Below are 13,431 nucleotides of genomic sequence, written 5' to 3'. Positions count from 1 at the left end.
TTTTTATTTTCATGTATTCGGTACAATTTGTGATGTAACTATGGGATATATGTAAGAAATATAATTTTGCTAAAATTATTATGAACTTGTAAACCTCTGTAATGCGTGCTGTTCAATGCTGATGTTTAATTTCGGTTAAAATATAATCATATTCAAAGTATTTTGATAAAATAAACTTGTTTTCTGGAAAAAGGGCATTAAAATGTTCTAATAAAATACATATATTTATAGCACTATTGAAGTCGGAATACATTATTTAACAAAAACTTATAGACAAATATGATTGTAACAGTATGCAATTGTTATTTTGATAAAGTTCATTCAAATCGTAATTACATAAAAATAAATCTTTGGACAAGAAAATTGTTTGATTAAACATTTGTCATTACTTCTAGTTTTATACATTGAACACATTGCACCTAGAATTGGTTTCTTCATCTTCTGCATAGTTTGCAGTGATTTTTAGTCAGTAATATAGTTATATAATCAACCAACAAATATACATCTGTCAGTATTTTTAGATAATTGAATTATATATTTTTCTTTTTCCTCTTCTAGAAAACCTGGAGATGTTAGAGAGGGGAGAAATGAAGCGAGAATTTTCAGGACTTTCTGGCATGAGTGGTGGTTGTGGAACGAGTTTATCAGGCGGTGAAGAAAGTGATGATGAATTGGGAGGAAGTGCACCACCAACTCCTCTAACCCCTTTATCTGCTTCTCAGCACAATTTACCTGAATTCATAGATATTAATCAATTTGGAGGGGGAGGCGGTGCAGACTCATTTGATGAATCGAGCCTTACAGGTTTTGATATTGAGGTAAGTGTGATTATTGCACGAGTTCATACACATATTTCACATGAACACAACCCAGTTAGTGCGACAGTACGTATGTTGTTATTATTATTATTATTATTATTATTATTATTATTATTATTATTATTATTATTATTAATTTATTTATTTATTTAATTCTGGATAGACTGAACAGTGCTGCATAAGAAAATGTCATGGTAAAATAAAAACATAAATATTAGTGTTAAAAAGGTAACTTACAAATAGGCAATAAGATACATAAGTTACATACAAAGAAATATCATATAAAATTATACACAAAAAAATCACATTTTATAATATTATACAGGGTGATTTACGAGGATTCACCATCACTTACGGAACTTACTTCTGAAGACATTTTGAGGAAAAAATGTCATATAAACATGAGTCCTGTTCTCAATATTTACAGAGTTACGCTTTGTTATTGGAACGCATTGCTGTGAACAATGTGTGACCTTTGCCAGTGTGCAGCCAGCGCGAGCACGTGACTGTGTCGTGTCTGCAGCTGTATCACTGACAGATTTTGTGCCCAATCAGTCAGATTGCCTTTGGTTGCAAATGTTGTGTTACAATGCAGCATACGTTTTCTGCAGAGGAATACACCGATATGGTGCTTATTTTTGGAGTGTGTGAAGGTAATTCTAATGCTACTTCAGCTGAATATCACAGATGGTACCCTAACTGCAGGATTCCTAATCCTAGAACAATTATAAGGACTTTCAGCACTTTATGGGAAACAGGTTCACTTCCGAGTATTATAATCCACAGCAAGCGTAATGTTTAACGTCACGTAGTTGAAGAGGAGAATATTCTCGACGCTGTCCAGCACAGTCCACGTGCAAGAGCACAGCGTCTAACAAGACGACTTGGAGTTATACAATGGATGGTGTGGAAGACACTTATTGCAAACAGATTGTATCCTTACCACCTCCAACAAGTACATTATATACAACCAGGAGATCCTGCCCATCGATTGGAGTTCTGCAACTGATTGAATGAAAATAGTTTTACCGCTACATTTTGTTTAGTGACAAGGCACAGTTCTCGCAGGACGGCACAAATAATATACGTAAATGTTTGGGCAGAAATTAATCCCCATCCTGCAATAGGGAACAAGTTTTCAACACCGTTTCAGCATCAATGTGTGGTGTGGTGTTCTTCACGATCAGCTGATCGGGCTGATCATTTTTACCAGGACTACTGACTGGTGCGGTTTATCTGCATTTCTTACAAAAAAGAACTGGCGCAGTTACTTGAGTCTGTGTTCCTTTGGTGGTGAGACAACATATGATATTCCAGCATGACGGAGCATCTCCTCACTTCAACTGTGCAGTGGTGGAACACTTAAATGTACATTTCTCTGAGAGATGGGTGTGACGAGGTGGTTTTCATCCCTGGTCTCCTAGATCGCCAAATCTGTCACCGTTGGACTATTGCGTGTGGGGATGGATGAAGGATCTTGTCTACCATACGAAATCACAAACTTGGTGCGCATCATGCATGCCGCTATGGAAATCAAAGATAGCTGTATGCAGTTATGTAGAGCAATAAGTGCAGTTCACAAGAGTGCAGCCAAGTGTATTGAAGCGGATGGTGGAATTTTTTAAAAAGTGTTGGAAACTTTCTAAGACTGTGAATTAGAATGCAAAATTGAACTGAAAGGGAATCAAGCCTGTGAAAATGGTGTGATTTGTAATAATTGTTATGATTATTGCATAAGAATAATGTAATTTTGTAGTTAAAAATTGAAAAAAAATATCTGTACGAAGGAATTAAGGAGTTCTCAACACATTTTTAGCTTCAGAATACATGTCAAAGAAATGATGCATCTGAATGATTCATTCTCTATTTGTAATATTCTTTTACCTTTTAAACAAAAGAAAAATGTATTTTACAAGCAACTTCATATCAATGTAACTCTGAAAATATTAGGAGCCATGTTTGTATAACATTTTTTGCTCAAAATGTCTTAAAAAATAAGCTCTGTAAGTGACGGTAAATCCTCATATGCAATTCTCCTTAAAAGATACACAGCTACATAGAGTTAAAATACTCTCCAATATTATTTAGTGACAAGTCTGTTAATTTATTCTTAATATCTTTCTTAAAAAACCTCAAGCTTAAATGTCTAATATTATCTGATAAACATTATATAATTTTTTTTACAAATTTCTACAAAGCTGCTATTAGTTGTAGTGTGGTTAGATTGTCCTTTTCTTAAATCATTTTTATGCCTAGTTGAATAGTTATGCACTGAGCTATTTGTAATGAAATCATTAATATTTTGTTTGTACATACATTAAACAACTTAAAATATACAAAAATGTACAGTTAAAATTTCAAGTCTCCGAAATAAAGGTTTACAATGTGTACAGTTTTAACATTACAAATTTTTCTTACTGCCCTCTTTTGCAGTTTTAATAATTTTTTTATTTTAGGACCATTACCCCAAACTTATTCGTTGGCAATGTATATAAGCATAGTATACAGATTTTAGCACTTCAACACTAACACTTGTTTTTAATTTCCTTAACATAAAAATGCGTTTGTGGAGGATTTAAGACGCCCCTGCCATCTGTGACCACTCTATTGAACCATGTTATACTGTAACTTTCTATTTCGGCTATTCAATTGTTTGTTGTAGCAACGTCGGCCTTTTAGATTGTTGTAACTTTTGATTTCATTAAAGCAGTCTTTCAGTGAATACGACGACTTGTCTTCTCTCTTTGCATTCCCCACATAATTTTGGTGCCGAAACCCGGGAGAGATATTCGTAATTACTATTTGCATCTGACACTAGAAGCAATTTTGTGTACACTTCACACTTGAAGACTCCGAGAGAAGCACGCTGAAACTAGTGAGAAGTCACTCTTGCTGTAACAAGACTAGGAGGTGGATGTGGCCACTCACTGACGCTATTACTGCAAGATAAGTTTTGTTGTGATATTATATCAGGGGCGGTTATTCAGGCGAAGTAGGTGAAGTGACACGTGTAAAACACAATTTTGTCTCTTATTAATAATTAATTCTAGTTATTACCGGTACCGTATTTATAAAATAAATTTTTTTTTTTCAGTCGTTATGAATAGTGTTTAGGTGTATAAATAGCACCTGTAACCGTCCGCTGAATAGAATAATGCCAATACTGTTACGAGCGCCGAGCAGTGTCTATTGAAACTTACAATACAGTAGAGGCACAGTATAAAGAAGATACAGTAGAGACAACTCTTGTCGGCACCTTTGATGTTGTTGGTACTAAAATCAAACTTAGGGAGGTGTAGTTCTCAATGAATCCAACCATGTCGCTAGTATCGGCAGCGCTAACAGCTGATTTTAGCGATCAGCTGTTCAGGCATGCTAAACTTTCAGATGAAACTTTGTATTAACTGTTGTAATTATCCCTTTGTTCTGTAGTGATATTTGTGTCTTATTATGTAGGTCTAATGAAAATTCACTTTTTCTTTTCAAAATACATATAAAATTGCAGTGTTTATGATTGAAGTAAAACATAGACTACTATTAGCGAAGTGCTTACCGTTTTATTCTGTTTCTTCATATCCATTGCATTTCTTTCCATATAATGTTATTAGCTAGTCAACAAAATTTTATTATATCCATTGTTGACGTAACTTCATCGAAACGAATGTCATGATCTATGTAGCTAATGATTGAATATTACGTTACCAACATAAGCATCTACCAGTGACTTTAAAATTAGCGTCAATTAGTAAATATTTTAATGATGTTTATATACGGAAGTAATTATTATTATGATTATGTTGCCATTCCTTTGCCTCATGTCTTTCATATTGTTAAAAGATGAGTAATAAATCTTCTCAGTTAATATTAAATTATGCCAGCCTGTCGTAGATGGAGAACCATCTGGTGGAGGTTCCAGACAATACACCTGGTTTCGTGACATGCGCACTCAGAATTTGTTCCCACGAAATGGGCTAGTTGACCTTACTGTATCTTCTTTATACTGTGGTAGAGGTGAAATTATTTGGGCTCCCATTCTCATACAGTACTTGGTTTCCATGGTAACATGACGTCACGCTCTAAAGAAAGATTGTCTGAGTGAAGTGCGTTTCTGAGTCTTTCAGTTACGGCGGTCAGCTGTCAGACTTGTAGGTGGAGTAACCAGTTTGCAGATCTGATGGTACTAATAATGGAGAAGGGTTGAAGTTGGTCTCCAAGGCCGTCGGCTATTGTTTAAGGGCTGTGAAATTTTACAGTATGTACTACCTGACTCGAGAATAGTATCCTCATTCCTTGTGTCCAAGCAGCCACTCCTGCAGCGGTAAATTAGCTGGCTCTATATTATTTTTTCAGGAATACACCCCACATACATTAGCAAAGTTTAAAAGTTGTTTTCCGTGGCGTGTATTATTTCTTCTTATGAGCTCATGACCTTGCCAATTTTGTTCCTGCTCTTATTTTGAAAGTTTAACGCTCTCGTAAATGTACACATGTAGTTTAATAGTGTGTACGTATATATTAACTTATTATTTAATTATTTGGAGTATATTAGTGATAAGTGTCTATAGTGTATTAATCCTACATCGTAATGTATATTATATGTTTAATCATTACAGTGCTATTATAGAAATACTTGGGTACCAGTACATAGAAAATGTTGAAAAATGAGTGCGAAATATGCATCCTGAAAATGATACAGTATGTAATTTATTAGAAATGCCGTTTTGTAGACTTAAATATGAGAATAAAAAAATGTTTTAAATTCTGGACGACCTACAGTGTTTTTGTTCTTTGTTTTATAAAGTGTTAAGAAAATAGAGAAGTTGTATAAAATAACTTTAAAAAATTCTTCCGATGAAAAAAGCTTTTCTGTTTTATAATATTGAAAATTTCACTTGGAATTCTACATCATAGGAGAGACTTTCATAATTAGACCCATCGCATTGATTAGATATACACTATCCACTCTCAGTTAAACTCAGACATTTTATAAAGACATCATCAACAGGTTTGCTGCTTTAAAAGATAGGAGGATTGACTTGGCATGCAAGAAATTGGATGAGTGCTGAAATAAATTAATTTTCCTGTTTGCATGTGTTCTAGAACTATTAAAATTGCACGTAGTTTACGAATAGTAGGCCTACTCATTATATTGGTAAAACTGTTCATGGATTTATGTATGTGAACAGCACTTCACCTTTTTTTTTTTTTTTTACGGCGAGCCGCTACTGTATTATATGCACATATTAACTAGTCAGAGATCAAATTAGTGAATCGACAGAACAGTTTCAGTTGTGAATATAACTTCAGTAGAAAGACTGCTGTTAAATTTATTACTGCTTACTGTATCTTGTTGCTGTGAAGTGATTGTAGTGTCTTTATAGATAGCATATAATACTACCACCAGAGACACAGTCGATTAAGGGGCTCAGTTTGTCACACACGTTTATATATACATTTATATTAGTCTTCGGAAAAGTAATGCCTGATTCTGACAAAGAAGCGACACTACACCACTTGAAACGGAAATGCACGAGAGAAAGGAAGAATGCTACGCGTTTCATTACGGAAATAGATGCATTTACTGATGACACCAGCCTAGATGACCTTGACTATTTCCGTGACCGGCTTCAGGAAACCCTGAGTAAATTGGGCACACTTGACGACGCCATCCACGATCTCCTTTTAGACAGCGAGTACGATAATGACGTGGAGAAGTGTGAAGAGTACATGGATTCCGCTAAACGCGCGATACAGAAAGCGTCGCGAAGGATTGGGGATAGATTATCAACCTCGATGACGAACACAAGTATCTCTGATAAGCAGGCAGTCGCAACTGCACCAACACAAGCTTCGATCACACACTCGGTCCGTCTACCACCGATCAAGCTCCAACCATTCTCCGGAGACGTTGAGACCTGAGCACGATTTTGGGAGCAGTTCGAATCATCTATAGATAAGGACCCCTCCCTCTCTACAATAAACAAACACATATTTCTCCGTGGCTATTTGGAGGATGAGCTGAAGCAATTTGTTGATGGAATTCCTGTGATTGCAGAAACGTATGAGGAGACGAAGAAAATACTACGGACGCGCTACGGCGACAAGAACAGGATAATTCAAGCACACTTAGATTATCTGGAGGATGTAAAACCCATACGAATTGCCACTCCTGAAGCACTGAACACTACGTACATAGAATGTCACCGGCGGGTGCAAGCCATTCGAGCACTCAGAGAAGATGTCAATGGATATGGAAGGATCCTTGCGCCAAAAATACTGCGAGCGTTCCCGGACGACATCTGTCGCCGGTGGATAATTCACGTGAAGAGAGAAAACTTATCAGAGGGAGATATTCTCAAGCTAATGGAGTTTTTGGGCGAGGAAGTAGACGGCGCCCTGACTACTCAGAGGATCCGTGGTGACGCCTTCTCTTCTGCCAGCATCCCTACAACAGCAACATTGCGAGTCGACACCAAGACAGGATCGAGATCGCGAAAGAGCAGGTCGACACCTGACTCCTTTTGTGTGTTCTGTGAGTCCCGTGGTCATTGGGCTCAAGATTGTAAGGTAGTCCCAGATGCCAGTGAGCGAGTGAAGAGACTGAAGAATGCTAACCACTGTTTTCTTTGCCTGAATCGCGGTCACTCTGCCAGAGACTGCAGCAGAAAGGGCAAAGCATTGTGCACTCACTGCAAGATGTCACACCACAGGTCTATCTGCAGCAACCCCAGATCTACCGAGCCAACAACTCACCCGACAAAATTTACATCCGTAAATAGGATAAATGCTGAAGCAACAGATTTCACATACCTGCAGACAGCACGCGTATGGGTCACGGGACCCACTGGTCTAACTGAACTTACGTGCTGCGTGTTGGACGGTGGAAGTCAGTCTAGCTTTGTCACCAAATCCATAGTGGATGAGCTGAAGCTAGAGGTTGTCGACTATCGAGACTTAGCCATTGCATCCTTTGAGACACCTTCTACATCAACTCCACGCAGACTCGTGAGATTTTCGATGAAGAGCATCTGGACCAACTCTACTGCGTGTGTCACTGGATTTGAAAGCACCCATGTCTTTTCTCCACAGCCAGCAGTACCTCACGATGTAAAAATGCTAGCGCATACTAGAAAACTGCAGCTACCTGATCCCAAGGATCACACCAACGATATGAACCTCCCAATCGAGATCTTTATTGGAGGTGATCACTACTGGAAGGTGGTGAAAGACAGCTCACCCATCCGTATTTCACCAACAGTAGTACTTATCCCTTCCAAGTTTGGTTGGATACTAAGTGGGAATCGAACAGGCATCACCGTGGGCTCAATATTTGTGAATTACATCCACTCAGAACATGCCCCCTCTTATCCGGATGACATCCTCAGAAAATTCTGGGATCTGGAGACCCTGGGGATAAGAGAAAATCAAGATCGACAACGCAGTTCCAAGGACTCAGCAATACTTCATGCCTTCGAGGACTCCTACCTCATCGAGGACCAATGGCGGGTAGTTTCCCTTCCCAGGAAGGAGGGAATTATTCTGCCCACCAATCGCTATAATGCACAGAGACGGTTCCACAATTTAGAGAAGAGACTGCAAGGAAATCCGCATCTAAAATACTCAGATGATGGACTACCTTGTTAAGGGGCACGTGGAACTTGTTGCACTAGGAAGTCAACCATATGACGAGTTCTGCTTATCTCACCAATTAGTAAAGAAAGAGAAACGTGGAAAGACGAAATGGAGGATCGTCTTCAACGCATCTGCTCGTGAAGGCGATGGTCCCTCACTCAATGATTCACTAGAGATGGGACCAAACTTATTACCAGAGGTTCTTTCGATTCTTCTGAGATTCCAAACATACCGTACGGCAATAATTGGGGACATAGCGCAAGCGTTCCTGCAGCTTAAATTGGATCGGAAAGACAGAGATTTGACCAGGTTTTTCTGGTACAACATAACTCAAGATGAAGGAAAATATGAAATGACAAGTGACGTCACCATCTACCATTTTACACGTCTACCTTTTGGCCTTACCTGCAGTCCGTTTCTCCTTTCAGCAGCACTAAGAGAACTTGCTTACCTACACAAGTCCACATTTCCTAGTGACGCGAGTCTCATCGATAACAGTACTTTCATGGACGACTTTGTGGCCGGCGGGGAAAATGATAACCAAGTAATCTCCCTGTACTACGAACTCACACAACTGATGAATATATTTAGCCTATCTATGGCAAAATGGGCAATTAATTCTGAGCAGTTAAGATGTATTTGGGAAGCCGAGGGTCGTGAAATCGAGACTGACACACAGGTTCTGGGAGGAAGGTGGGACACGTCATCTGACCTTCTACATAGATCACCATGACATCACAGAAACGCTCCTGGAGGGACCCGCCAGCAAGAGGCAACTCCTGCGTGTAACGTCCAGATTCTACGACATACTTGGACTTTTGACACCTATATCCATCACCGGGAAATTGCTATTTCAGGACATATGGTGCAGAGGAATGGCATGGGACGAACTCTTGCCACACGATCTAGGAACTCGTTGGCACATGTGGATCTCTAGCCTTTCAGAGTTGTCGCAAATACGCATTCCTCGATGGATCGGCACTTCCGAACAATATATCCACCAACTTCACGTTTTTTGTGATGCTAGTGAAAGAGCCTATGGAGCAGTCATTTACGTCCGTTCCACCAAGGATGACTGCGTCTCCATCAGCCTAGCCTGTAGCAAAAATAGACTCGCACCAGTAAAGAAGGTAACACTGCCAAGATTAGAACTACTAGCTGCTCTGGTTAGAGCGCGACTGCTGAATTACTTCGGCAAGGTGACAGGCCACGACACTTCTGAGGCAACTCTATGAACCGATTCGACTGTGACATTGGGCTGGATCTGCAGCGACCCTAATCGGTGGAAGACATTCGTCTCGAACCATGTCACCGAAATACAGACTCTGACTACTCCCTCCCAATGGAGACATTGTCCTGGGGAGGAGAACCCAGTGGATCATTTATTGAGAGGGGTTCCGGCAAACCAGTTAAACACACTTGACACATGGTGGCATGGACCCACATGCTATCACAGAGCCCATGCTACTGGCCACATCAAAATTCTGCTTGCATTCCGTTACCAGAAGAAAAGTCCACTAGCCATGTCCTCAACATTGAGATATCTCCACCTCTTCTGGACCCTTCGCGATTTAGCTCATACTGGAGATTGATTCGAATCACAGCTTGGGTTCTTCGCTTCCTTCGCAATGTTAGAGGAAATGAAAAGTACACCGGAGAGTTAACAGCCACAGAACTTAGAAACTCGCGCACATATTGGATTCAAGTAGCGCAGGGGCACTGTTTTCCAGCAGAACTACAAGCACTGGAGAATAGATTACCACTATCTAAGTAATCTAAAATAGTCCGCTTTAACCCCCTTTTGGAGGACGGCCTTATACACTTGGGTGGCCACTTACAATTTGCAGACCTCTCTCGAGAGCAACGACACCTCCTACTCCTGGATGGATTGCATCCCTTTGTGCAACTACTTATTCGGGAGACGCACATTAGACTTCACCATCTAGGAGTGCGAATTGTATTGTCGGAGCTGCGTTCTGAATTTTGGATACTTCGTGCTCGACAAGCAGTTAAGAAGATACTACGCACCTGTCTTCCCTGCAAAATGGCGCATAATCACTTGGGCCAAGCTATAGAAGCCCCACTCTCAGGAGACCGCGTAACGCCACTGAAACCATTCGAAGTCACAGGAATCGATTTCGCAGGACCGCTCTACATATAGGTGGTCGGAGGGACACACAAGAAATGCTACATAGCCCTTTTCACTTGTGCTACAACACGGGCATTGCATTTGGAACTATGTTCTGATATGTCTACTGACACATTCCTACTTGCGTTTCAGAGATTTGCTGGAAGACGAGGCCTACCTCATACCATCTACACTGACAATGCCAGATCCTTTCATGCTGCCAACAAGGAATTAGCTTCTATCTGGACATTTCTCTCAGCTTCTTCAACCCATCAATATTTAGCCAAACATAACATCCACTGGAAGTTCATTGTACTTAGGGCGGCTTGGTGGGGAGGATGGTGGGAGAGAATGGTCAGCACTACCAAGAGATGTTTGCGGAAGGTTCTGGGAAAGACACAGATTAGCGAGGAAGCGTTGAATACTACCCTAGTCAACATAGAAGCCGCCATAAATTCCAGGCCCATCTCGCAGGATGTAGACAATAGTGATGCACTAACACCAGCTCATTTTCTGACAGGACAGTACTTACCACAGGACCGGAACCAAAGATGAAGAGAGACCTAACAAAGGAACTGACGATGCGTCAGAAGTTAGCCGACGACTTCTGGAAGCGTTGGACCAAGGAATATCTGTTGGAGCTCAGACGTTTCCATGAAGTTCGGCATCCACACGGCAGTTCACCATCTCTGAGAGTCAACGACATAGTTCTTCTCCAAGAAGATAACCGGCCGAGGCACATGTGGAAAAGGGCTCGTGTCGAGACTCTACAAACAGGACGAGATGGGACAGTAAGAACTGTCATACTTCGCGCCGCCGACGGAGAGAGGATGGCCAGACCTGTACAGCTGGTCGTCCCCCTAGAGATCGACCAGGGTGGGGAGGATGTGGAGGATTTAAGACGCCCCTGCCATCTATGACCACCCTATTGAACCATGTTATACTGTAACTTTCTATTTCGGCTATTCAATTGTTTGTTCTAGCAATGTCGGCCTTTTAGATTGTTGTAACTTTTGATTTCATTAAAGCAGTCTTTCAGTGATTACGACGACTCGTCTTCTCTCTTTGCATTCCCCACAGCCTTTATTGAGTTTCTTACATACTATGTCAATATGACAGTCCCATTTAAGTATAGATTGTAAAAATTTGACATTCTTTACAATTAATTCTATTGTTTAAGGAAAACTCTCTAAGTTCTGGATCTTCTCTTTATTTAAACAAAGAGAATTAGCTTGAACACCAATCTTCTATTTTTTTATTGATTACATCAAATCATTGATAATTTTAATCTATCATATCCAGTAATTGTTATAGCAAGATTGTCCACATATAAATATAACTTTATGTATTTGTCATTAATTATATAAGTAAGTCATTTACATAAATTATGAATAAAATCTGCCCCAAAATGGAGCCCTGAGGTACACTAATATCAGTAGTTGTGTATTGAGAAAAACTGTTATTAAGGGCCGTATTCCTAAACGAGATTTTGGATGAAGACTTCCCAAAGTCGACTTTCGTAGTAAAGTTTAACTTTGTTAAAAGTCCTATTCATAGACAATACTTCTGAGACTTTGACTTTGACTTCGGTAAGTCGAGATTTGACGATCTTGTTCTAATGTTGGCAATAAAAATCACTGCCTTCTAAACGAATTAAATTAATAGATAGTTGAAATAGAGTAGGCATTTCCACAATCAAAGCCATCTTTTGAGTCACAAATCAATAAAACAATTGAACATCGGTACATGTTAAGCAATTGTTAATAGTTCTTGCAGTTTTACATAAGAATAATATTATTCGAGGGCTTATTGTGAAACTAACGTAAGTACAAAAATTGACATTTTCAGGTCTTTACACCAATCGATAATAATTTGTTCTTCTACCTGGTCACAAAAAGCGTAACTCAGTTCGAACAGTCTTATATTACAGGGGCGTATTTTGCGGGCTACCGGGGCTACCGGCGGTAGCCCAAGGAAATTACAAAAGAAAAAGTTTATAATATAACATAATGTAATAATTTTGTATTATTAGTTTTACCATAGTAATTAAAATTAAAGTAATTGTTAGATATATTTTGTGTAATAATAGGGTCAGCGGTAGCCCAAACCCTTTAACCAGTATACACCACTGCTTATATATAACACAATTCATAACTACAAAACGTGATGGTATAGTTTATCTGAAATAGTATTGCCTGTTAAGAATTTTGTTGTGAATAAAACATCTATTGTAGTTACTTTAGTTTCACATTAAGCCCTGAAATTATTCCATTGTAAAATAGTTTTGTTCTGAAGATATGGAAGATAAGATTCTACCAATGACAGACTATGAAAGAGACATATTATCCAGCTGACAGTTGGCAGAGTTATTCCCTGCATGTCTGCAGAAACTACTTAAAAATTATCTGAACTCAATATGTAGAAAACATTATTATGACGACCGCAAGGATTATAAATTAACTGAATTTCCAACTGTATAACCTATCTTCTATAAAATTAAATAGTAAGAATCAATATTAAGCTATTAATCCTTACCTATAGCTTAAAATCGCGATGAAATAAGTTGTATTATTTATGGTGGAATAGATAATCCTCTTTGATTATTCATCAGTGAAAGTTGAAACATGACGAGGATATTTAATACCGGTACTGTCTGTTTATCAAATCTGTACCTTGATTTGAATTTATAATCTATAATAATACGCTCAGGAACATGAGAAACTTTAATAATCTCCTAGATGTCTTCAATATTCTCGGCAAATTCAACAATTTCCCAAATATCAATCATTTTCCTTTTGTCCACAAACGAAAGTCAAAGTCAAAATCTAGATTTTCGGCGACTTCGAAGTAAAG

The 13,431-nt window shown here is 38.9% G+C and overlaps 1 protein-coding gene across 6 annotated transcripts in view; it reads left to right on the top strand.

The window, feature by feature from the left end:
* LOC138698387 (uncharacterized) overlaps nt 1-13,431 on the top strand; it is a 107,402-nt gene that overhangs the window by 49,998 nt on the left and 43,973 nt on the right. For all 6 annotated transcript variants that reach the window (XR_011331860.1, XR_011331861.1, XR_011331858.1 and 3 more), the window contains one exon: nt 559-818. Coding sequence is in view for 2 of the 6 variants with exons in the window: in XM_069824257.1 (XP_069680358.1) it covers nt 559-818 (260 nt within the window). In the remaining 4 variants the exon portion in view is untranslated. The remainder of the gene's footprint in view (nt 1-558; nt 819-13,431) is intronic.

This window comes from Periplaneta americana, chromosome 4 (assembly GCF_040183065.1).
Source record: "Periplaneta americana isolate PAMFEO1 chromosome 4, P.americana_PAMFEO1_priV1, whole genome shotgun sequence".
NCBI lineage: Eukaryota > Metazoa > Arthropoda > Insecta > Blattodea > Blattidae > Periplaneta > Periplaneta americana.
This window is presented reverse-complemented; position numbering and strand designations above follow the sequence as displayed.